The sequence below is a fragment of the Elgaria multicarinata genome, chromosome 1 (genome assembly GCF_023053635.1).
Source record: "Elgaria multicarinata webbii isolate HBS135686 ecotype San Diego chromosome 1, rElgMul1.1.pri, whole genome shotgun sequence".
Lineage (NCBI taxonomy): Eukaryota > Metazoa > Chordata > Lepidosauria > Squamata > Anguidae > Elgaria > Elgaria multicarinata.
In genome coordinates, this window is record NC_086171.1 from 59216145 (window position 1) to 59243150 (window position 27006).

The following is a 27006-nucleotide window of genomic DNA, read 5'->3' on the forward strand; positions in this document are numbered from 1 at the left end:
TGGGTGGAATGGCGGCTGCCAGCCTGCCCTGTGATTGCTGTCGCTCCAAAACCGTTGGAGGCAAAAGGTAGCTTTTGGGCCAAATATTTGAATGTTTGGCCCAGCTCTGGATGGAAAGAAGCCCTTTAATCGATTTTAGTCAATAATAATAATAATAATTTGTTTATTTATTTATTTATTTATTAGCTGCCTCTCCCTCTGGATCAAGGCGGAGTATAACACAAATGCAAACGCCATAAAATACATATAATTAAAACATTAAAAACTAATATATCATTAAAAGCAGCACATTATTAAAAGGCATCTTAAAATTCAACTGGAATGCGAGTTTCTTTCTTCATTTAAAACAAAAACAAAAAACTCTTCTTTTTGAGTTATATAGCCAAAACTAAAATGGCCTATTTTTGGAGGTTAAAATCTTTTTTGTGAGTGTCTGATAATTACATTGCCAATTATGCCACAATAAAGAGAGCATAGGTGAGGTTTGCACACTCATTTATGCATGCACTCCTGTACACACACACTTCTTTTGCCTATCCACATACAGTTGGTCCTGGCATGAAAACGTTTCCCTTGGTCCTTTGATTCACTATAGTAAACCCCCTTCAGAAAGTCCCATCTGTCGTGGAATGCTTGCTTATGGCTGATGTGATCTACAAAAGGAGAGGGGACCTCATCAGGCCTGAGGTACTCTGATGCTCATGTACTCCGAAGAGAACATTTGTGCGATATTTCATTTCATTTTGTCAAATCCTTCTCAACACTAAATTGCAGTTTTTAAAAGGAAGGGACAGGTGGCTGCAAGGAATTATCTGTGGCCTTGCCGTTTCCAAATCAATCTCAATCGTGACTTGTCAAAGCTGGTGCCTATGTTTCCTGTCATAAATATGATTTCTTCGTATCTCCTTTAATGGGCTTTGCTTCGTTTCCAGAATTATTGCAACAAATATCTCCTTACATCTAGATGGCAATGTTTGTTTGTCAGAAGATTAATTGGTTCTGGAACGAAGAGGAGTGTGTTCTTATGTACCACACCAGTTCATTATAAGGATGCAACATCTCCTATGAGATGTTGTACATATAATTGAGTCTCATGCAGTTTTTGACTAACTGCAGTTTAGCATCATGTCTGGATCCAGACAAACTTTAGTTTGTCTTAACTATGGTTTACCGAAACTATGGTTTATCGAACATTTTTTTATTAAAAAACAAGTCAGCTTGATATCAAGCTGACTTGTTTTTAATAAAAAATGTTAAGAAAACCTTAATTATGGATGTAGCACTGAACTGTGGTTAATCGAAAACAGAAGTGAACACTTCTTAGTTACTTCTCTTGTTCGTGCCGGAGAAGGAGAAAGGAGAGGGAGTGTGCAATCTTGAGGCTCAACTAGATTTGTTCCTGTAACTATAAAGCCCTAAGTTGCCATTAGGTTCAAACACATTTCATTTACTTGGAGTTGTTTCAATCTTAGAGTCAGACCAATTTTCTCTAATTTTTATTTAAGTACTTTGCTTTAAATACACTCTTTTTAACTCTACAATGAGTGCATTTATATGTGCTTTTCTGCGTTCGTCCCATCATAACCCATGGACTATGTAGATATGTTGAAGCCTCCAAGCGTGGGCCTGTCATCAATAAATCCAAATACTTCACATCACCTGGTTTGGGAATTGGAACTGTTGTTAATATGTTCAGGTTTTTTCTTTTTAAATGTTCCTGGATCCATCCTCTCACTTCACAAAGGAAAACTCATCACACACTTTGGACCTTGTTTCCAAACAGGACAGCTGGGAAATTGTAGAAGGGTTACGGGGAGCCATGAATTACACACAGGAACCATCGAAACAGGAAGGCTACCTGCTGAAGAAGAGGAAATGGCCTCTGAAAGGCTGGCACAAGGTGAGGAATAGACATTGTCACCATCGTTTGTTGCCATTAACATTTAAGTCACTTTGCCTGGTGTCCTTGTTAAAAGGTTGTGGGAGAGAATATTGCAGCTCTTTTTTTTAGAAAAAAATGTTGCAGCATTTTGTGCTATCTGACTTCAAAGCGTTGCTTCTGTATTACAGAGATGCTTCTTTCTGGACAAAGGAATTCTGAAGTATGCAAAAAGTCCAGCTGATGTAAGTACCTTAAAGGCATATTGTGCAAATGTTGTACAGATTTAATGTGATGACGAGTTACATTTTGATGACAGAAATATGTGACTGTTTCCAAGCTGGACATCAAAAGGCACAAAGAGATATTTCTAGAAACTGGCATCTTCTGGTGTCCTCTCCCTGAATTGAAATAATTAGTTTTAAATGTCTCTTGGCAGATAGAGAGAGGGAAGCTGCATGGGTGTATAGACGTTGGGCTTTCAGTGATGTCTGTGAAGAAATCGACAAAATGTATAGATTTGGATACAGAAGAACACATTTATCATTTAAAGGTAATACTATTTAAGTAAAAATGGGGTGTCTTCTCTCATTCACCCTAAACAGCTCTATATGGATGCTGAGAATCCTGTTTACTCTACTACATATGCCTGTTTTACTAAGTTTGCAATTTTGCCTTTTATTTTATTGGCAGCTTCTGTTCTGCATTGACCTTCTTACTTAGCAAAGGGCACTGCAATTAGATACAATCTGTATTTGAAACAAAGAAAAGTTGAAAGTTACTTAATTATATTGTTGAGATCGTTTTTGGATGAAATGAAACAAATTTTTAAAATGTTTTAAATAAATCTTACTCTAAATTTGGGCCTAAGGTGTCAGATTTGGTTATAAATGTAATAACTTCCCTTGCATGGGGAGAAAATTTGAGTAAAAATAGATGAACATAGCTTAATTATTGAATATGCTTTTAAAGTTCAATGTACTTAAAGCAAGGGATGAACTGTGTTATAGATTTGTTGTTTATTATTGATTCATAAATATGATTTTGAAAATTGCCTCCTGCTATGCTTGAAAAGATGTGTGCAGTAAACTGAGGTGTAATACAGCATAGCGGTATCAGAAACCCAGAGCAATAGAAGATCTGAGTTTAATCTTCAGAACAATTATTGTACAGTGAACTAAAAACCCTTTGGCCTCTCAGCTGGGTAGGTGAGATAAATAAAATGTCCGCTATGCTGCTGTTCTATCATGGTTTTCAAAAGACTGGTTTCTAAGTTACAATCAAAGTTTGACTTTAAATGCTCAGTACAAACCTTTGTGAGGTTTTAGTTTGACCATATGTGCTCAATATTAGGGTTTGTGAAGTTTTCTTTGAAGACGTTTGATCAGAGTAGCTCTTCAGGATAAAAATTTAAGCTACCCCCTTAAGCTCTAGCTTTTCCTTTAATGAACCTTGTCTTAGGATTGATTTCTCAAGTTGGTCTTTGGCTAGAAGTGAAGCCATAGAATAGGAATGATGTGGTGCCTCAGGGGGGGTACATTGGAGAAACTTTGCCTAAAGACTGAGTTTCAGATCCAAGTCTCTGATAAGAACTTCAGACCAGTGTTAATTAGACTTCTGCTTGTGTATAACAGAACTCAAAAAGGCATGCCAAAGGAGCTATTGGCCCCGTTCAGAAGACACCTTAAACCACAGCTTTAACCACGGTGGTTAAGCCAAAAAGCCAGGCTGTGTTCAGAAGACACCTTAAACCATGGCTTTAACCATGGTGAATAAGGCTTTCTGGCTTAACCACGGTGATTAAAGCCATGGTTTAAGGTGTCTTCTGAATGGGGCCACTGGGAATTACAGTGTTGAGCAGTCACTAGTCTGTCTTTGCTTTGCTGGCCTGATAACCCACTTGGAACATTTAAAAAATCATTGTGCAAGGTAAGAAGTACGCTGAGGTCTCTAAGTTGCTCCCTGTTCTCCTTGCCTTACATCTAGCCTATATCTTACCTTTTGTGCTGCAGTTTGCCTGTGCCAAGCCCTTCTTTTCCACTATGCTCAACTGTCAGCCCTGCCTCTCCTCCTTCCCCCAGTCCCACTTCACCTGTCACCTATTCCAAAAAGCAGAAACAAGTTACCAAGGTTAGGACTGTTGCCTTCCCTCCGCTGCAGCAAAACCTGTGTCCTCTGGTTTGAGGCTATAAAGGAACGCTTGGGTAGACATATTCCTTTGAGGAGAGAGAAATGAGACCTTGCAGTCCAGTTGTGTTGAGTGCCACTAATTTGGAAGAATATAATTATAGTTTTTATAAACTCCATTTTCTTCTAGGCAAAATCTCAGGAAGTCTTTGATGAATGGGTAGCAAAGCTGCGCCATCATAGAATGTATCGTCAAAATGAAATTTCTATGTTTCCGCATGATATCAACAACCATTTCTTCCCAGCAGCAGCATCTGTTACAGAATCCATCGCTGGCCTTTTGGAATCCACATCAAGCAGAAAGGTAGGCACTATACAAATGAATGATAATGGGCTTCCCTCAGGGATTAACTTGATCTGATCACTTCATATAGAAGGATGGACAACTTTGGGAGGTCTGGGAGCCATTTTCACTACCCCACTTCCCCTTCATCTGGTTGCCTAAAATTGGGAAATTTAAAAAATAAAATACAAAACAAAATGGCCACCGGAGCTGCTACATGTTAGCTCATTTGCAAGCTAATTTTGACCTTTTTGGAGCTCTAGTAACCTCCACCCCCAATAATAATAATAATAATAATAATAATAATAATAATAATAATAATAAAGTTTTGGGGGTGTCTCTCGGAATTTCAGGGGGAGGCAGTGGCCATACTGGAGACTTCAGGGGCCGCATGCACATACGTGTTGCCCACCCTTGGTGTATAGACTACAACAGAGAAGAGACATGATAGAAGATGTTGGAAGAATATCTAAAATAGGCAGCATAGCAGCCATTATCAAAAACATTGCGACAGTCATTCTTTTTGTCCTGTACAAGTTGGCTCCAAAACTAGGGTGACCATATGGAAAGGAGGACAGGTCTCTTGTATCTTTCACAGTTGTATTGAAAGGGGAATTTCAGCAAGTGTAATTGGTATGCGTGCAGCACCTGGTGAAATTCCGTCTTCATCACAACAGTTAAAGCTTCAGGAGCTATACTAGAGTGACCAGATACAAAACAGGGCAGGGCTCCTGCAGCTTTAACTGTTGTGATGGAGAGGGCATTTCACCAGGTGTTGCATGCATACAAATGACACTTGCTGAAATTCCCTTTTCTATGCAACAGTTAAAGATACATGAGCCCTGTCCTCCTTTTCATATAGTCACCCTATCCAAAACAGAACATAAAAGATCAAAACACTGAGTTGAAACTTCACCCAAGCAAATGGATGTTGAGCAGTGTGGTTTTAGTTTTCTGTAATTAGAAGAGAGGGGCACTTTCATGTGTCGATACTTTCATGTGTCAGTTGTGGACTGACAAGTATTTGTATGGCATTTTGTGAGGTATGCCATGCACTGCAGCCCTTACTGTGCTGGTTCTCATTATTCACTTTCCTCAGTTCCCTCTTTTCTTGTAATAGCTGGGGTAGTTTAGGTTCAGAAAGGGTCCACCCCAGGGCCATTCTGTGCTCTTCCTGGTACAGCATGAACTTGAAATTCAGACTCCCTTGCCCAGACTCTCATGCCAGGCTATCATGGTGGATCATAGATTGACTCAGTGGTGTGGATATATGGTGAAGCAGTCTGGTAGCTTTTGCATTTTTGGCATGTGGAAATGGTAGTATAAATTGTTCTTCACTGGCCTATAAGAATTAAGGACTGAGTTAAATCTTTGTAGCAGAGCTACAACCGTCCCTAGGTGTATATTATTGTTCAGCCAATCTCCAGACTAACACAGATGCAAGTAAAGCTTTTTAATGTATACAACCTTTACAAGTCGTGGAACTTGCTTATGCAAGCCTTCTGAATCTGTACATAGGCCTCTGCACTTGGCTTTGAAGTGCCCATTTATCACAACAGGCCATGCAGGCGATTTCCCCCCTCCCTCCCCCCCCAATTGGAATACTTGTACAGCACCATGTACATTGATGGTGCTATATAAATAAATAATAATAATAATAATAATGATAATGAAATCTTGTCTCTATGGAACAGAGAGGCAGTATGACGCAACAAAATTCAATGCAGGCTGGAAGTAGTTTATCATTCTCCTGTTCAAACAATGAATCGAGGATTCCATCTTGGCTGCAGTCGTCTGAGGATATGGAAAGGTGCTCCAAAGGTAGTTTTTCCCCTAAAAGGACTCCAAATGTTTAAATTGCTTGGTTTTCACATTTGTTTTTGCACAACTCCCTGTGACACAGCTGTCTTGCGCAATGCCCACCAGGTAATTTCAAAAATCAAACTTTAAAGCAAAAGTATAGCTATCATGTGACATTGAGGTGAGTATTTATTTATTTATTACATTTTTATACCGCCCAATAGCCGAAGCTCTCTGGGCGGTTCACAAAAATTAAAACCACAGTAAGACAACCAACAGGTTAAAAGCACAAATACACAATACAATATAAAAAGCACAACCAGAATAAAAACCACACAGCAAAATTGATATAAAATTAAAATACAGCGTTAAAACAGTAAAATTTAAATTTAAGTTAAAATTAAGTGTTAAAATACTGAGAGAATAAAAAGGTCTTCAGCTGGCAACAAAAGGAGTACAGTGTAGGTGCCAGGCGGACCTCTCTGGGGAGCTCATTCCACAACCGGGGTGCCACAACGGAGAAAGCCCTCCTTCTAGTAGCCACCTGCCTCACTTCCTTTGGCAGGGGCTCACGGAGAAGGGCCCCTGTAGATGATCTTAAGGTCCGGGCAGGTACATATGGGAGGAGGCGTTCCTTCAAATAACCTGGCCCCAAACCGTTTAGGGCTTTAAATGTCAATACCAGCACTTTGAATCGGGCCCAGACCTGGACCGGCATCCAATGATGTTGTTAAAGGACTGTCGTAATATGATCTCGCCAGCCAGTCCCTGTTAGTAAACGGGCCGCCCTGTTTTGTACCAGCTGAAGCTTCCGGACCGTTTTCAAAGGCAGCCCCACGTATAACGCATTCCAGTAATCCAAGCGAGAGGTTATCAGAGCATGGATAACTGTAGCTAGGCTATCTCTGTCCAGATAAGGGCGTAGTATGCTTATCTTCCTCCCCACATCAAGAACCGTTCACTTGACTTATCAATTGTTTCAGCCTTAAAAAGGCTGAATACTAAATATAGATGACTGAAGTTGAGTTATACAACATCTACCATGGTACATTCTTGAAGGAGGGGTTTTCCCACTCCATTCCCCCCCCCCCAGAGGAGCTTCCCCATATGGAGGGGAGCCATATAATTTGTCCCTCAGCCTATCTCCCTTGGCTCCAGTCTGTATCGACTGCAAAGCTATGAGCTGTATGGGAAGTTTGCCATCTAGGTATTGATGGTGGCACTGCAGGCTTCTGACACATAAACGCATGGACACATTTGAAATCATTACATTGAATTAATGCATTTTAAAACTCCAAGGTGCACTTCCCTAGGGTTTCTTTAGGATACATGCCAAGTTTCAGGTACCTAGGTTTTACGGCCTAGATACCTGAAACTATGGCATGGATGGACAGACAGACACAAATACATTCTCCTTTATTATTATAGGTATCCCCTTCTTCTTCTGTGCCCAAAACTCTTTGAGAAAGCAATGGATATGAATAGGTTACACATGTGAACTCCTTTCAGAACTCTCTTTCCTCCACCTACTTTTGGAGAAAGCTGCTTCTAATGTGGTATGCATGTGGGGAAATTTAAGTATTCAGGAACACTGAGCAAAGGACTAGCTCCCACAAACTAGTTTAGAAGGAATGTCTTCTCATGAACAGATCAATTTTACTTCTTCAAATTTATTAGTCCCCCTCTCCAACCCCAGATATTGTAAGACAGCACTAATTCACATGCATCTTAACAGCTGGATAATTTCATCAATTCCCTTGAGGCAACTAATAATTACAACGGCAAATAATTACTAGATGGCATTACTATGCTAAAAATAAGAAATTATGCATCTATATTGAGTTGAAATTTACCATAAGAAATAAAAGCCATATGTTCAAAGATGTCAGTAAATCCCTTTTTCTCTGCCCCAAAATTTTAATATAACTATTTAACTATTTTTAAAACAACAACAACACAGATCATATGTTAGAAAGCCATTATTTACACAGGTGGTATGTTTTGCTCAGCTATTTTGAATCTGCTAAATTCTAACATATTGGATACCTTTACATAATGGTCACTTTTAATACTTGTTATTCTTCCAGAATTTGTTGAAACATTGGGATCAAATATATCAGAAATTTGCATCCTTTACATTTTTTAACCAAATGATCCAGTAATCAATTATAATAAAAAATGTGGTGACAGATTTGTTATCTGTGTCTGCCTATCAATTTTGCTTTCTCCCTGTCTCTCTCTCTCTCTCTTTCTCTCTTTTCAATTTTACAAAGCCATTGAAAAATGTTTCTTTGTGCCAAACAGACCTTTCCCACTGTCATAACTATCTCTTGGAGATGAGCCAGCTTTTGCAAAGTATGGAAGTTCTCCATAGGACGTACTCAGCACCTGCCATAAATGCCATGCAGGTTAGTTGTGGAAATTGCTACTTCTGGGGGTTCATGTTACTACCTCATGTTCACTTTCTTTCTAGTTTTACAATAAATGGCACTTTTCTCTTTGCTCTTTTCTAAAGGGCATCCCTTTTGAAAGTCCTAAAAAGGAAAAAAGAACACACAGGAGGTGGCGTACCCGAGGTCTCGGTAAAGATGCTAAAGCAATGTTGCAGGTAACCAATCTCTTTCTTTCCCCCCATTCCTTAGTCTAAAATACAGTATGGATGTACCGGTGAAATACTCATTTTTCTCCAGTGTAATTGATAGTCCTGATAATTGCTATCTGTGACAGATGGTGATTTCATTCTGCTGGTGTGAGCAGGTGTGAGCAGCATGGAGTATGAGCAGAGGGTGCTGTTTTAGTTTATTGAGCCTTTCATCCATTGAACTTATAACAACATAATAAACAACATTTGTCTTTGTTTGGCTTCGTCCATTTGGAGGGAGCGCATCTATTTGGGTTGCTGAGTTTATAGGGGTCCAGAAAGGGGGGCGGGAACACAGTGGTAGACCACACCATTTGTTTGCATAACACCTCATGCCAATACCCAGGAAATATGGGAGTGGGGCTGGGAAAGACCTCTCCACTAAGCGATAGAGAGGAGCTGCCTTTTGGGGAAGAAGAACTAGGCTAGTGTTAGTCTGAACCAGATTAAGGCAGAGTTTTACACAGGCTATAGGGCTGGGATGCTGGTCAATTGACTGGTCAAATATTATTATTTGATTGCAGCCAATGAGTGAAGCAGAGTGATGACATTAATGGGTAGGGACATACCTTTGGACATCATCTGGCCTGCGGAGGGCCTGGTAGACTCACCACTCCAAAAATGCTCTGCACCCTTACTCTAGAATGACTGTCAGAAAATGCCAAGACAGAAACAATTCCCAGCACAGCTATGTTTGCTCTTAGTGCATATATGTGCACTGTCACGGAGCATACAATATGTACTAAATCATAGAATAGTAGAGTTGGAAGGAGCCTATAAGGCCGTCGAGTCCAAACCCTGCTCAATGTGGCTCATTTGTAGGGGTACACATGCATGTTCTTTGAAATATTAGTGCTGTACTCTGCTGCTTTATCCCATAATAAAAGTGAAAAACAGAGGTGACTTGGTACTGTTTTGCAAGATGCCCTTGGTGATGGGTGTGAGTGGAGGAATCCTCTGGATGGGTGAAGACATACCGGCCAGGGCAAAACAGAGCCCAAAGCTCTTCTCCTAAGTCTAATGATTGACTGCCATCTTGCTCCAGGCTACCTCTCAGGCATGTGCAAACAAAATGTGACAAAGCTCACAATTGCTCCACAGTGTCAGTCGCATTTGCTGTGGGGAGGAAGGCTGTATGATCTAGCATGGTGCTCTGTGATGCTTCTGGGAGGGAGTCCTCTAGTAGTTGTTCTGGAATTAGCATAATTACCTGTGTTCTTTGTTACAGTTCTTAAAAACAAAACAAAAAACAATTTTAAATACTTGCCTATTATTTGACCAGTCAATTGACCATGGCTTTTGTTTTGTTTTTGTTTTTGTTTTCGACCGGTCAAATGCCAACCCCTAATATACTGTCCAATGTGCTTTCACTACTTCTGTGCTCCAGCGTAGCAATCCCACCCCTTACCTTGCCTTTCCCCATACTTCCAAAACCCTGGATTCAGCAAAACATTTAATGAGGAGTTGGAGCACAACCTTTCAGGTGAGTGACTGATAAGTAACTGCCTCCCCAAATTATGGAGGAGTTTCTGAGCTAGGGCAGGAAGCTTGAATGGGAGGAGGAAAAAGGGAAGCTGAGTAGAGCAAGAAGGTAATCGCATAAGGGGACACTGTGCTGGACCAGGAAAGAGTTAAACATGAGTTCATTGACACTAATGGTTATAATTGCAAAGAACGTAAGGCCTCAAGCCATTTTCCGCTACTTTGGTCAGGCACTAGCAATTCTAATGCAAACCCTACGGGACTTACACTAAAACTTGAAAAAGGGAGGGGAAGAGGCAGGACAGGCACAATGTCATCTGTGTGCCGCACTGCAAAGCCGCAAACCAGGCATGACGAGAGTGTGATGAAACGTTGGTGTGATGGAGCCTAAGTTAATGTTATGTGAACAGTTACAGAACAGGACACAGAAGTGACTTTGCTAGGCCTACAGGAAGAACAGCGTTTGCTTGTGTGTAATGTTTTAGTTGTAAGCTGAAAGCCTTCCAGACATAAGAACATAAGAAGACGTGCCATGCTGTTTCAGACTGAGGTTCATCTAGTCCAGCACTCTGTTCACACAGTGGCCAACCATCTGCCTGTGGGAAACCCACAAGCAAGACATGAGTGCAACAGCACTCTACCACCCATGTTCCCCAGCAACTGCTGTACAGAGGTAGCACACAACCATCAGGGCTAGTAGCCATTGACAGCCTTCTCCTCCAGGAATTTATCCAACCCCCTTTTAAAGCCATCCAAATTGGCGACCATCACCACATCTTGTGGTAGTGAATTCCATAGTTTAGCTATGCATGTGTGAAGAAGTCCTTCCTTTTATCTGTCTTGGATCTCCCACCAATCAGCTTCATGGGATGACCTTGGGTTCAAGTATTTTGAGAGAGGGAGAAAAATGTCTCCCTATCCCCATTCTCCATACCATGCATAATTTTGTACACCTCTATCACATCTCCCCTTAGCCTCCTCTTTTCCAAGCTAAACAATCCCAGCTGTTGTAACCTTCCCTCATAGGGGAGATGCTCCAGGTCCATTTTAGTTGCCCTTTTCTACACTTTGGGTAAGCAACGTAGCAAATCTGTATGAATTCTTATCTTTTCATTTGCAAGTGGTAATAGTCTTTTTCGGATTGATATCTTTTTTCCTTGCTTGCTAAATCTTGAATCTGGCAACTTAGAACCTTTTATATTAATAGAAGCTGGTGTGTGTCCTTTGTAGGTACCAACTGTTCTTTCCGCTCCGCTGAGACTACATGCTTCCAATCCTAATTTATCTACATTAGATTTTGGTGAGGAGAAACTTTACTCTAATGGTTCTGAAACAACATCAGAATTTTCTAAAATGCAAGAAGACTTGTGTCACATAGCACACAAAGGTAAATGGGGTTTTGTTTCACTTGATAGAAATAAAGATAGTGAAAGCTATTTGGGAGTTTGTGAAAATATCAAATAAAATGTTGGTGTACAGTTATTGGGTTGGATTTAGACTAAGTTATACTTAGAGTAGACCCATTGATTTAAGTGGGTCTTAAGTTAGTCAGGATTCAAGTCCCACTAATTTTAGTGAGTCTGCTCTAAGGAGTAATACTAAGAGTGGATCCAACCCAATAACTATACACCAACATTGTGTGTGTGTGTGTTTAAAGTTGACTTTAATGTGTCTGTCTCACCCTCACCGAAATGGGAGAGTTATCAAAGTATGAAATGGTGATTTGATTCTTGGATTATTTTTCACTAGCCAATGACAGACTAGAATCATAGAATAGTAGAGTTGGAAGGGGCCTATAAGGCCATCGAGTCCAACCCCCTGCTCAATGCAGGAATCCACCCTAAAGCATACCTGACAGATGGTTATCCAGCCGCCTCTTGAATGCTAGACTAGTTACTTTTTCTTTCTGTTATGGCCTAATCTGAATGTATGCATAGTTTTATATATGAAGACATATTTAACTATCCACCAAGAAAGTTGATGTGTATTTTATAAATACTTTCCAGTCATCATTCTTTCTTTCTTTCTTTTAACAAAAAGGCTGAATTTTTTGTGGCAAGCCAATTCCATCTACACCATGACTCTGAATGCAAGTCTTTAGGATCTTCTAACCTTGAAAGCCATTTGTTTAAATCTTTATCTAAAAATGCAGCAGCAGATTACATCTGGTCTATATGTACACATGCTCCAAGAAGCTTGCTGAATTTCAGAGTTGGCATTTCTGATGTAAGGGGGTTGCTATGGTAGTAACCTATTTTTAGTGAATCCAGAAGAGACAAAATTCATTTTAAGGAGCTAGAAGGCCAGCTCGAGCTGGCACTAGTCAGCCTTTTGCAAAATAAATAAATACACCAGCAGTTCAGCATTCATGCCAGCAAAGTATAAATCTTTTGCCCATCAATATTCATTTTTAGCAATGTTCTAGATGCACTGGGAAAAGCAAACTTTGTAAATGAGGCAGAGACTTGTTTGATTCATTTATGCACAACTCTTATAAACAGGATATATTTTTCAAACATTTCATTAAACACAAAATATTCAGGGATGAGTCCCCCGCTCCCTCCAATTGGCTTCCCCCTCCCCCTTTGTAGACAAAACATATAAATGCAATAAATAAATTTAAACCTGCATATAGCTCAATGTGATTAACCCCATTATTAGGTCAAGCTTTTCTCAGACTTGATACACCTGCCAATTTTAGGTGGTGAAAACTGAGAAATAGGTATATGAATTACGTCTTAGAGGTGTCTTGATTCCTCCCCACCCCCAGGGTCTAGTTAGTACACATTTGTAGTCTGTTCCTCTTGCAAAGGATTCAGATTATCACATTCACATGAACACTTGAAATTGTTCCATGTTAGCCCAGGATGTATTAGGTCAGGAGTGGGGGATGTGTGGCCCTCCAGATGCTGTTGGACTACAAGTCTGATGAGCCGCAGCCAGCATAGACAGTGGTGAAGAACGATGGGAGTTGCAGTCCAACAACATCTGGAGAGACAGACAATCCCATCCTGGCATTAGGTGGTGACTCTAAGGGAGCTTATCAGGCGAGCATTTTACAGCACGCTCATTACTGGCCACTCACAGTTTTTTGTGGGTCCTTTTGACTACGACGTCCACCTCCTGTGCGTCTCCTGCTCCTTCTGGTCTTTTTTCTGTCATGAAATAAGACAGAGAAAACCCGATTTTGGGGGGCTATAACAAAACTTGCTGCCATTTCTTGCTGTGTGCAGAAGAGGCAGCGTGATAAAAATGCACACTGAATGGGCCACATGGCCGTTGCTTCCTGCCCCATGTAAAGAAAGAGGAAGATGGTTGTCCCTATTGTGGGACAGCAGTAGGCAGCAAAGCAGTGATAGGGAAATTCAATTTGCCCCCTGTCTGATGACGCTGTAAGCAGCAGTTTTCCAGGGAACAAAGTGCCCATATGATTAAACTATCATTAAGTCAGCATTCCCCAACCTGGTTCCCACCAGATGTGTTAAGACTACAATTCCTATTATCCCACAGGCAGCTATCCTGTGCACATGTTGGGCACCAGGCTGGGGGAGGTGGCATTAAGTGAATGTGTTGTTAGGTTATCCAGATCCGCCATTAGCTGATGTTACTTAACAGCATGTTGAGTGTTGAATAGAAATAACCCTTGACATGCCAGGAATTATTTATTTATTTATTTATTTATTACATTTTTGTACTGCCCAATAGCCAAAGCTCTCTGGGCGGTTCACAAAAATTAAATAAGTAACGCTTGCTAATGGTGAATCTGGATGACCTAGCAATACATTCATTTAATGACAATCTAATCATATGGGCATTTTCATCCATGGACATGTCTACACCTACAGGTGTAGAGGCCTGGATATCGCCCCGTGTAGACATGTCCTATGATTGGGTTTGCACGACACGATAAACCACAGTGGGTTGCCAGCCTTTTTTGTGTCATGATGATTCAATGCGGTTTGCCAGCCATGCGCAAGCCAGCCTGAGAACTCATGTCTTGTTGGGTTGTTGAGGAAGGCATCCAAATCTGGCATTATGGCTTGTCCCAAGCGGCTTCAGAGCTGCCCGGCAAGAGCAGCAAAAGGACCGCCTGCTCTTCGTGATCTTGCTAATGCCGCCTCCAGACTCCCTGTCTGTGATGCCACCCCTATACTCACTCAATCTAAATTCACACAATAATCTCAATACTCTTTAGGTTGGATCCAGATTTAGTCGTACTTAGAGTAGATCCAGTGAAATCTGTGGGGCTTGAGTTAGTCATGACTAGCTTAAGTCCCACTGATTTCAATGGGTCTACTCTAACTATGATTAAATCTGGATCCAATCCCTTGTGTGCAGTTGCCGAATGGACCACAAACACTGTCAAGGCAGATGGATCATTTTGACTTTGTGAACCAGCTGACTTGAGTATTTCCCAAGTTATCCAGGTAGTGTCAGTTAAGACTTTATTCAAAATAAGTATAACAGCAGCACATCCAGAAGGTTATATATCAGCTTATTCTTCTTTAATGAAGTGGTTGCAATTTAATGCTTTAGCCCGACCAAGTTATTTTAAAGTATTTATATTCCACTTCTTAGGTTTTTTAAAAAAATCCCGCACAAAACAATTAAACAATCATCTCTCTCTCTATATATATATACATATATCAAATTTACACTCTTACTCTTTATCTTGCTCCACTGCATTGCACTGAATTGTTCTGCATTTTGCCCTACAGACTGTCATTTCTGTAACTTAGACCCTTTCTAAACCATTTTTATAGTGTACTTTACCTTAAAGACGGCTTTTAGTACAATCTCGACAGAGAGAGAGAAGTTGAAGCAGATGTTTGAACATGATTCAGCCTCATCTCCAGCGGCACAAATAGTTGGACTGAAGAATGCCTTATCATCTGTAAGTTACCCTCGTTGATTGCACTGATATTCAGAGACGTGCCTTATAAATCATTTGTTATCTCTCCTTGGTTTGATCTTTGCCTGTGTTTACAGTTCACTGGAATGAGAGCAAAAGAATGTTGTCAAGAAGCCAAAGAGCCTTCATGTCCTAACCCTTCTAATATGCACAGATTATTTCACTAGCAAGTTGCAAACCATTGTAATAGCCAGGTTTTATACGGAAGAATATCCCTTTATGCAGCAGGGACCCTTGGGAGAGGCACAGTGTGTCTCTGTGCTGTGCATGCAGACATGCTTTGCACCCCATTATTCCCCACTAATGGAAGCAGGACAATCAGATTTTGCTTCCGAAGTGCTCTGTTCTCCTTTTTCCCCATAGGAGTGAATGGTAGCCATTCAATTATATGGGAGAAAGTAAAGGGGTACATTTAATAGCACCAAAATGAAGTTCCTGAGGGGTGAGTCTGTCTGTGTCCAGGGTGACATCTATATCCCCCCCTTTAATTGTGAGTCAAATTGCAGCCCATTTTTTTGTCCCATAGATACACTGAGAACTGAACATGGCTTTGTGTGCACAGTTCTAGTCTCTGTTCTGTTTTTTGGTCATGCAAGGGATGGGACAAAACCCAGAAAGTGGCTTTTGCATGGATAAACTGAACTGGTTGTATTGTTCATGGATATCTTAGAGTCAGTCCCTTGCTTGGCAGGTGCAAGCAAAATGTGGGTCTGATGTAACATCTCTAAAATTGGTATTCTGCAATCCTTATAAAATTGATTTTGGAAGCTGTGTGGAATTATCCAGCAACAATGGAATTGCAAGGTTAGACAATAAACTGAGCATTGTTAAAAAAAAGAGGGGGGAGTAAAATGTCTCAGTAGTGAATATAGCTATTTTTAAAAGAGAATCTGACCTTTTATCGTGAAGCCTTTTTATTATTATTAATAGTAACTGGGCAATCTAGCATGTGCCTTGACCGCAGTGCTGTGTGTTTGGATAGGATGCACTTCATGTTTCATTTTTCCCCTCTTTATGATAACAAACTCATCTGATGTTCTCTTAATAGATGCTGCTAAACAAGCTGAAATTTTAACCAACTTACTAACTGCTTTCTGGGAAGCTTGACGACGTTTTAGCACTAACCTGTTCTCTTCAGTCTCTTCTCCCACTAACTGATGACGACACTAAGAGGTCGGCTTACAGCGCAGTTCCTGCGTTGTCACCAGCCTGCATCCAAGGGAATAGGAGATTGGCTTTGGAATACCTGCTGCTTCTGCTGTCGATGTTCACAGTCATCAAGCTAACGGCAGTGAGCTTTGACAGGGAGAAGAAGTGTGTTTGCTGTTCTCCTAAATTAGAACATATGGTGTAGGCTTGTGGTGAAAAGCAGAAGTGAATTGAGGGCTGGTTAACTGGAGTAAATACAGAGTGATTGTGTTCAGACAACAGTGGTTTAAATAGTGGACAGTTGGTTAATTTAACCCACTGTGGGTTATCGTGTCGGGTGGAGGGAGTTTTTTAACCAACGGTTGGTTATTTGGCTGAAATAACCAATGTTGGGCAGAGTTATGTTTGAACCACCATTGGTTATCATGTTGTGTGGAGGGCACCATTGATTATTTCCTGCCATTTAAATAATTCCCACATATCAAAAACTAAAACATCAGGGAAAGAGTCTATAGGTTAGTCCTCACAGCACTGTTCCTTTTCTACTGGCTTGGAAACTTTTGTACATTGAAGAGCATTAAAAAAGAAAATGGCATTCCCTATCTGCAGTTCGAAGTTGTGCTGTGCTTTCTACTGTCTCAGGACTCTCTTTTTTTAATTCCTTCCTCATCCCTCTGAATGTGTAGACTAGGCCTCACTCTGGGCCTACCACCTCCTAATATTAATTCAAGCTCCATTGATTAGCAGTTTGACCCAATGTCTGTTTCACATATGGGTGAGAAATGGCACCAAGCAACATTCACATTCTGCATCAGCAACAATGGCCCTAGAATATACGATGGCCTTTAGATTGTTGGACTGGGACCTGGGAGACCCGGGTTCTAGTCCCTACTCAGCCATAAAGCTCACTGGGGGACTTTGGGACAGATTCTTATCGGGGTAATTGCTTACCCAAAAATATAGCAGAGTGCGAAATAGCAGCAGCGTAGAGTCTGGAAATGGTTTCAGCTTGAATTTAGGAACAAAAAGAAGCACTCACGGTCTTTGGTCAGTAAGAAGCTTTACTGACACTAAATAAATTACTTACAGAATAAATGGTCATATATACAGTCCTTTCACAGTACAGCAACAACGTAGCAGTATAACATCAGCAGTAAGTTCCAGCAGTAAGTTCCAGCAGTAAGTTCCAGCAGTAAGTAGCCATACAACATGGACTTCTTAAATACACTTTTCTCCTTGGCCCAATTAACCAATAGTCTCTTCATCTTGTACATCTCGTACCGCACGTAGGCCAGGGAAGAATCTGCTTCATACTGGACTTCTCCTGGCAGAGACAATCTGGCCAAGGACATCTTTTTAACTCTTTAGAGTCCTTTTCCTTCTGTGGTTAAAAACCTAACCACAACACCCTTTCATTTTTAACTACAGAAAAAATACAATTTACATTTCATTACATTTCACCTGTAAGAAATCAACTTTACATGTTTACAACAATCCCAACATTGTGTACATTTCTCTGTGTGTTACATTTCCCAGAGATTTATTTATATGTAAGCTTTTCTTTTTTTTCTTCTTCCAAGCACTGTTGAAAAACTTTGTGCTTTGGGGCGTTGAACTACTTTGCAATCTTCCAATTTGCAAACTTTCAGCAATTTTAAAACTTTCTGCTTCTGGCTTTTTAGGTAATTTCCTTTGGAAACTTTTCTACCTCTACACCAAGGTAACACCTAACTTTCCCCAGAGACTTCAGTTTCAACCCTTCCTGCAGCTTTGGGCTGAGTTTTCTTGAATGTGGTCTTGGGAACTCCCTGCCACCAGTAGACGAACCACTAGCTCCACAATCATGTACTCTTTTGCTTGCCCCTTTGCATACAGACACATGTGTTTGAAAACACCCCCTTTCAGTTTTCGCTGCCTGAAAACACTTTTCTTGCTCTTGTTCAGACAATTTCAACACATCACTGTAACACTCTCAGGTTCAGACTTCACATAACACACACTGAATTCATCTGAATACTTTAAAGGTGGAATTCCTTTGTTTTTTTCTTTGTGAACGACGAGGTACACTGGCAATTTCTTCCTCCCTTTCATTTCCCTCCTCCCTTCCACTTTTGGGAGTGGAAACACTTTTCTCAGAGATGTGAGGGCTCTGAGAAGTTAACCCCTGAGTTACTGTTTTCTCCTGGTTGTTCACGGTTTCTAACAGAACTTGGGAACCTTGAATCCTGTCCCAACCTGCCTCCTGAAAAGTAGCAGACCTAGAAACAACCACCTTCCCATGACTTAGGGAAAAACGCCAAGATTTGGATTGCATGCCAGAATAACCCACAAAACGTAATTTCACAGACTTGGTTTCACCTTTAGATCTTTTTGACTTTGGGATATGCACGTATGCCCAAGACCCCCATGTTCTCAAGTGAGACAAATCTGGCTTTGAACCAAAAAGTAAACAGTAAGGCGAACTGCCTGTAACCCTGCTCCAGGTTCTATTACACAGATAGTTTGCGGTTAAAAATGCTTCTCCCCACAAATCTTGCTCAGCGTTTGCATCAGCCATTAGAGAATCTTTCTTCATTTGAAGTACTCCAATTCTTCTCTCAATTGACCCATTTTGAAAAGGAGTTTGGGGATCTATTAACCTGTGTGTGATTCCTGTTTTCCTAAACCACTCACAGAACCTTCCAGAAACAAACTCACCCCCACGGTCCGACTGCACAGAAATAATGGGCTTGTTAAAGAACTTTTCCGCCCAAGTTTTCCAATCCCTAAAAGTTTCAAAAGCTTCTGATTTTCGCTTCAGTAAATAACACCAACTAAAGCGTGTGTAATCATCCAGAATTACAAGCACGTAACTGGATCCCCCTTGTGTAGGCGTGAATGGCCCTACCAAGTCAATAAACACCAGTTCAAAAGGCTTTTGTGACACCCTGTCACTTTTCCTGCAGATGTTCTGCACCCGGGATTTGGTCTGATGACAGATTGAACAATCCAAGAAATTTTTACAGTTTCGCAAGCTTAACCCTGTACACACTTGAGGCATGTGACTTAACACTTTAAAACTTGCATGACCTAAACGCCTGTGCAACTCATGAACACAATTTTTATGGTCTGGCACGTTACCAGTTTGTGCCACCCTTTCTTTACCTGCACCCATGTAAAACAGTCCATTTTTAACATGTCCCAGTGCCACATTTTGTCCATCCTTAATCACTTGGCACTCATCCTTCTGAAACGTAACAACGTATCCTTCAGACGTTAGAGCACTAACAGAAAGGAGACAAAAATCTAAATCTGGAACATACAGAACCTGTTCACACTCCTTTTGCAGACATGGAACGTAGCAACAGCCAATTCCTTCCACCCTCGACGTTCGTCCATCTGCAAGCGTGATTGACTTCACCTTGCTTGGTTCCAACTTCCGAAACGCCTCTGGATTATTAGAAATTGTTCTGGACGACGCAGAATCAATCAGCCAAACCTCTTGGGCCTCGTTACACCTCACTGTGGCTGAAACAAATGCATTCGAGCATTCCTTCTCCTCTCCAGCCTGTGTAACTCCCTTCTTCCTCTTTTTACAGAAGCGTTTGATATGACCCGGCTGTTTGCAAAAATAACACTTTCTTACTGCAACTGCGGTTCTCTCCACATTGTTGTCTTGGAAACACTTATCTCTCTGCATTCTTTCTCTGCTGCCAAGGGCTGACTGCTTAACCCTTTCCTGGCAGTTTTCCTCCTTCCTGGAAAGACGCCGTTTCTCTTCTTGGAGCAAACGACCCGTCAAATAATGAAGAGTGAGTTCATCAGTCTTCATACTTTCCAGACTGGTTGTCAGAATGTCCCAGCTTTGAGGCAACGACCCCAAAATCAGGTAGCACTTATGCTCTTCCGTAAAAACGATTCCGACCTCCTGCAACTGGACAAATAGAGATCTCACCTGTTGGAGATGATTTGCCAAACTTCCAGCCTCCTCCAACTTTAACCGATACAGCTCTCTGGTGAGGCTCAGCCGTGTGCTTGCCGACGCACGCACATAAATCTGTCTCAGCGCATTCCAGCTGTCTCTTGCCGTCTCATCTCTGTTGATATGGACAATTTGCGAGTCCTCCATACTCAAGACAATGTTTGCTTTGGCCCTTTCATTCTGCTCTTCCCACACTTGTGCTTCTTGAGCAGTCTGACCAACCGGCCTCGGGACACTCACGACGTTCCAACATCTGTCCCGCTTCAAAAACATTTCCATCTTGAATGACCACGTTAAGTAATTTCTCTCATTCAGCCGTTCCACCGGAATACTGGATGCCATCTGAACCTGGGCCATCCTCACCGGCTGGGCTGGAGCGCGACTCACACTGGATACAGACCCGTCTGAGCTCGATGAACTGCCTGAGCTCGACTCCGTCTTTCCCTCCAGCGTTCCTTTGCTCTCAAGCTTTCCAGCAACCAAAAATTATGCCTTCCAGACTTTCTCTGGGCGCATAACCTATCGGGGTAATTGCTTACCCAAAAATATAGCAGAGTGCGAAATAGCAGCAGCGTAGAGTCTGGAAATGGTTTCAGCTTGAATTTAGGAACAAAAAGAAGCACTCACGGTCTTTGGTCAGTAAGAAGCTTTACTGACACTAAATAAATTACTTACAGAATAAATGGTCATATATACAGTCCTTTCACAGTACAGCAACAACGTAGCAGTATAACATCAGCAGTAAGTTCCAGCAGTAAGTTCCAGCAGTAAGTTCCAGCAGTAAGTAGCCATACAACATGGACTTCTTAAATACACTTTTCTCCTTGGCCCAATTAACCAATAGTCTCTTCATCTTGTACATCTCGTACCGCACGTAGGCCAGGGAAGAATCTGCTTCATACTGGACTTCTCCTGGCAGAGACAATCTGGCCAAGGACATCTTTTTAACTCTTTAGAGTCCTTTTCCTTCTGTGGTTAAAAACCTAACCACAACAATTCTTAGCCTAACCTACCTCGCAGGGTGGCTGTGAGGATGAACTGGAGAGGAGGCGGACCATGTATACCACCTTGGACTCCTTGGAAGAAAGGTGGATATAAATGTAACAAATAAATTAATAATAAATAATATTCCAAGTAAATTCTACAAAACAAAATTATAAAGTCATTTTAAACAGGAGTCTTCTTAAATCCTGTGGCGAGGGAGGTACGTCCTGTTGCTTTAATCCCATGCATTTGACTCTTAAATCATCTACATCCTGCAGCTCTTGATTGCTGTGCACTTTTGTTCCTGAAACAATATCTTGACTACTGTTTTCTGCCTAGAGGAAGAAGTTGGGCTGGGTGCCAAACTCTTCCGGCATGTCTTATGGAACTCTGTTGGAAGCGCTCCTTTCAGCAGCACTTTGATTCTTTCCATGCTGCCTAGCCTCAGCAACCTGGTGTTTGTCCTTGAACCAGCAGGTGGAAAAGGATGATCCGTGGCAGCTGGTGCTGCAAGTCCCCCACAGCCTTCTCACTGTTCCATCTTCCCAAAGCTCCTCTGACTGGCTCTGCTGCTCCACCAATGGAAGTCCTGCCTATCAGTCATGACAGCTAAATCAAGCCTCCATGTTCAGGGGCAGTATACCCCTAGAGGCAAACAACTGTGAGTGCTGGACTGGGTGGAGGCAGGTGGCTCAAGATCACGAAATGAGTACAAGGCACAGGAGGAGCCCATTACCACTCCTGTGACCTAACATTAGTTGCGATGCCATGGTATGTCATGCTCTGAATTGCCCCTCACCTTGTCTGTTTGTATGCCACTTTCCCACAAAATTCTGCCCAAAGAGGGCTTTCTCTGTGGTGGCACCCCAGTTGTGGAATACTCTCCCCTTCGATGCCCGACTGTCACTGGTGCTGGTTTCACTTCGGTGCCAAGTTAAAATGTGGCTTTTTATTAAAGAGTTTGAAGGCTAAAATTCTCCTAGGTAGCACATGGTTTTATTTTTTGTTTTGTTTTATTTTATTTTATTTATTACATTTTTATACCGCCCAATAGCCGAAGCTCTCTGGGCGGTTCACAAAAATTAAAAGCACAATAAAACAACCAACAGGTTAAAAGCACAATTACAAAATACAGTATAAAAAGCACAACCAGGATAAAACCACACAGCAAAATTGATATAAGATTAAAATACAGAGTTAAAACAGTAAGATTTAAATTTAGGTTAAAATTAAGTGTTACAATATTGAGAGAATAAAAAGGTCTTCAGCTGGCGACGAAAGCAGTACAGTGTAGGCGCCAGGCGGACCTCTCTGGGGAGCTCATTCCACAACCGGGGTGCCACAGCGGACAAAGCCCGCTGGGTTCTTATTGCTTTTAAGCTTTTCTACTGGTTTTAGTTTGTTAATGATTTAATACTTTTTTAGCTGTGTATATTTATTGTTCTACATTGTTCTGATTTTATCTGTATACCGCCCTGAGATCCTAGTGATGTAGGGCAGGATACAAATGTGGGTTTGTTTGTTTTTGTTTTTTTTAAAAAACAGTTCACAGCATAACAGATGAAGATCTGAAATATAATTCACAACATATCAAGAAGCAGTAAATAAAATAATATTCAATAAATACAATAGAAACTATTACAAATAGCAATCATGTTGGTAAATAAACACATAATAGAAAGATCAGTGCGTACAATATCCAAACAGTGGTACAAATAAACTAGGGTGACTATATGAAAAGGAGGCCAGGTTCTTTCAAGAAAAATGGAAAGCCTTTCCCCAGAACACTTTAACTTCAAGGAGACGGGTTCTGAAAAAGCCTTTGGTGAGAAGCTAGCCAGGCCGACCTTCTCTCGCCTTCCTTTAGCTCTGCCTGTTTTAGTCTGCGGCGTACTTCAGGACCAGATAGCCTTGAAGTACCCTCCCCATTGGAAGAATACCAATTTCCCACAAACTGTGTGTTGTTAACGTTTTCAGAGATAAGGCCTGGTGAAGGTTCTTGCACTACACTATCAGCAAACACACTGCTGTGTGTAACTAAAGTGCAGACCTGTTCATAAGTGCAGCTCATCTGTTCAAGAAGGAATTTCTACCAAAGAATCATTACAATAGAGCACTTTAACTGAGTTTTTGCTTTCTCCCCCTTTCATTTATCTGAAAGTCTATGAAAGAAGTTGAACTCAGATAGAGGAAAGGTATATACTGCATCTACCTTTCTAAAAGCTCAAGGCCTCCCTAGCATCTGAACTTGCAAGCAGTAACTTGCAAAACTAGAGTGACTTTACCTATCAAGCTGTATTAGTATCCTAGCTTTCTTCTTCTTCTTCTGCTTCTTCTTCTGCTTCTGCTTCTTCTTCTGCTTCTTCTTCTTGTCTCTTATTGGTAGGATCAGAATAATTAGTTTTCTTAGACGTTTCTTCCTTGCAAAATCACACTAGGGATGTCGTAATCAATGCTATGAGGACTAGCCCCAAGGTCAACGTTTTTCAAAGACTGGTAGTATCCCCCCTGCTGAGGTGCCTGTCAGTTCTGAAGTATGATGCTGACTCTGCACCGTCTCTCTCCCACCTAACCTTTTGGTGCTCTCTGATCCTCTCTTTCCTTCCTGGTTCTAGAGTAACAATAATTTGTCTTTGCATCCAAATTTGTTGCAACAAGCCATATTTTATCTCCAAGGCAGAAATTGAAAATGCAGTTTGAGCAGGTTTCCAATTCTGGTTTGGGCATCTGAAACAGGCCTCAGTATAATGTTTCATGATAGACAGCCATTTTATGTGCCATTTATGCATTTATGTGAAATATGTATAGTTTTGCATAGAGTGGCTTGAGATGAAGCTCAATGCACAATATTCCATCACTTTATTTGGTCATGTATGTCTATGGATGATACTTTAAGCTCCATCCAACGAGCGTTTTACTGCATGCTTGTTACTGGGCTCATGATGTCATTTGCCTCTCATGCGTCTTCCGCCCCTTCTGGCCTTCATTGTGCCACAAAACCCACCAGAAAAAGTCCGGTTGCTCCTCTCTCCTACCAGACTGAATGGGCCTAATTACTTCCGGTTTTCAGGAAGCGATGTCGGAGCGAGGACAGAGAAAGGACGGGAGCCGCGCATTTTGACCTAGATGGGATGGGGCTTATAGACAGTCACTGCAAAGAACTGAGCTGACATCTTGATGTATTCCTAGAAGAAATATTGATTATAGCAAAGCATCTCCAGGAAATCCTAGAAAAGAAGGGTTGGCAGAGAAGGTGTAACACAAATGACCCTGCCAAATTCTCCTGGGAATGAGAGGATGCAATTCAGGCAGTTACAGAAAGTGCCCCTCTGGCTTTTTCCCCAGCATATATTCTCTTTAGGAGAGATTTGATGGCTGATAAGAAAGAGGTACTTCGGTTATTGGGGGGGGGGTAGACAAAGGAGAAGGGTACAGAAGGAAGGCAGTTTGGAGTCAGGGAATGAGGCACATGGGTTTCTTTGTTGGGATCCCTTAATTAGACCACTGTGAGAATTGTTAGGTGTACTCCAAACTGTTTCTCCCAAAGAATCTATCAAAGAAAGTAGAAGTAACACCAGACAAATTCTCCTGGAATGAGAGCCTTTATCCTCCATGGATTTGTCTAAAGCTGTCAAAATTAGTGACCATTACCATATTGTAGCCAATTCCATAGTTTAACAATGAGCTATCCTGAATTTTCCACCATTCAGCTTCATGGGATGACCTCAGGCTCTAGTATTATGAGAGAGTGAGAAAAACGTCTCAGAAAAACATCCTATACATGTTTAGACAGAAAAAATGCTACATTTCCTAGCAGGTGCCAGCCAGCCGTGTAAATGCACTGGAAACATAAATATTTTCAAATTGCCTGCCATCAAGTTCTGAAAATCTCACAATGTTTATTGTTCTGGAAGCAAAGTGCCATCGATAGAATTCATGAAATTTGTGAGTGCACTTTGGAGTCTTTGACATCTGCTTCACCTATTCAGAAATGTGCTTTTGCTGTTTACTTTTCTGTACTTACCACATCATGTCATGTTTAAATACAAATATGGAAATCTCTTTTTAGACACTTACACTACTATCTTGCATGTAGACATAGCTTTTCTAACATCCCTATACAATTTAAAAACAAACACAGCTGTCTGTTAGTCTCACCAAAAGAATTGTCTTACAGCACAATCCTATACATGTCTCCTCATAAGTAAGCCATTGAGTTAAATGGAGATTACACTCTGGTAAATGGGAATGTGATTTCAGCATCATTTCTTCTAACGGCTAAGGAAGATCATTAACAAATATACATTCCCAAGAGATTAGTCGTACTTGCCCAAAAATCATATTCTGTTTGAGGAAAATTACTCCCACTTGCTGCAGAGGCTTGTTTGATCTTGCCCTGATTACTCATATACAATTTAATGCCAGTTCTTACCATTTGAGACTGACTCTACTGCCTTTCACATGTGTTGTAATGGAGATGGCTATATGTTACTCTGCAGCTAGACCTCTCCTGTTGAAGAAGGGCTAGTTCAGGTGTGCTGGTCTTTACGTTCTCTATCAGTTCCCTTCTCCACTCTCCTAAGTTGAAAACTGAGGGGGGACCAGTTGCCTCATGGTGAGGATGATGACAATTTTCTAACACAAAGCAAGGGAAGTGTTTGCTGCACTAGGAAGACCGAGAAAGTCATGTTCACACCTGTTTGGCGGTGGCATTCTGTAATGGAGAGCCCTCTAGAAGATAATCATCACATCTACATTCCACAGTCATACTTGTACTAGTCATATTTCTACCAAAAATCCTATCTCGTTCGAGGAAACTAAGAGAATGTGAAAACAAAGGTAGCAATGGTTGGGACAAAACTGTTAGTTGCAGAAAGGTTCAGAGCACTGTAACCCTTCAAGTGGCATCTGTATGATAAGCATCTACTGAAGGGCCTGATTTGAACTCATTCCTACATCTCCCACCTTCGTACATTTCTACGATCGCTTAGAGCCTAACTACACATGCTGTTAAATGCATGACATCAGGGTCCGATGTTTTTGTTTTTTCACTACAACCAGGTGCAGGGGCAATCTGAATCAGGACCACCGTGCACAGGGATGGGAGGTTTAACCCTTTCCTTCCATCCTAAATCCTGAAAAATACCCCAACCTTGGTGCTGCAAATAGCAATAGCAAAAAAAGCTCCCTTGCCCCCCCCCAAATTGCAGTGGTAGAGGGAAGGATTAAACCTCACCTCCCCATCCACTGTTGTCCCAATCCTCTCTGCACCCACCATGCTCAATTTTATTTTTATTTATTTATATATTATAGAATTAACATTTCTGTAAGCAACATATTTAATGTCACACCTTAGATAGGCTCCAATTCTAGACGTCCTCTAAAGATGTGTTGACTACAACTCACATCATCCCCAGCCAGCATCACCCGTGACTTTCTGGGGATGGTGGGACTTGTAGTCAACACATTTGGAGGGTACTGGGTTGAGGAAGGCTGCAATAGCCGCTTTAAAGCTCACACTGTGTGGCAAAGGAATAGTTTTGGTCTCTGGTTAAAGGCCAGTCTTAGGCCTAATCTACACCAAGCAGGATATTGCACTATGAAAGTAATATGAAAGTGGTATATAAAAGGCAGGAGCCACACTACTGCTTTATAGTGGTATTGAAGTGCACTGACAACTGTTGGGGCCCATTGACACATGCCACTTTCATATTGCTTTCATAGTGCA

At 41.3% G+C, this 27006-nt stretch overlaps 1 protein-coding gene across 3 annotated transcripts in view; it reads left to right on the plus strand.

The window, feature by feature from the left end:
• Nucleotides 1–27006, plus strand: part of OSBPL3 (oxysterol binding protein like 3) — a 106310-nt gene that overhangs the window by 57870 nt on the left and 21434 nt on the right. For all 3 annotated transcript variants that reach the window (XM_063129005.1, XM_063129020.1, XM_063129012.1), the window contains exons 3-11: nt 1784–1900; nt 2071–2124; nt 2319–2432; nt 4197–4370; nt 6044–6170; nt 8454–8557; nt 8665–8757; nt 11503–11659; nt 15036–15166. In XM_063129005.1, the coding sequence (XP_062985075.1) occupies nt 1784–1900; nt 2071–2124; nt 2319–2432; nt 4197–4370; nt 6044–6170; nt 8454–8557; nt 8665–8757; nt 11503–11659; nt 15036–15166 (1071 nt within the window). The remainder of the gene's footprint in view (nt 1–1783; nt 1901–2070; nt 2125–2318; nt 2433–4196; nt 4371–6043; nt 6171–8453; nt 8558–8664; nt 8758–11502; nt 11660–15035; nt 15167–27006) is intronic.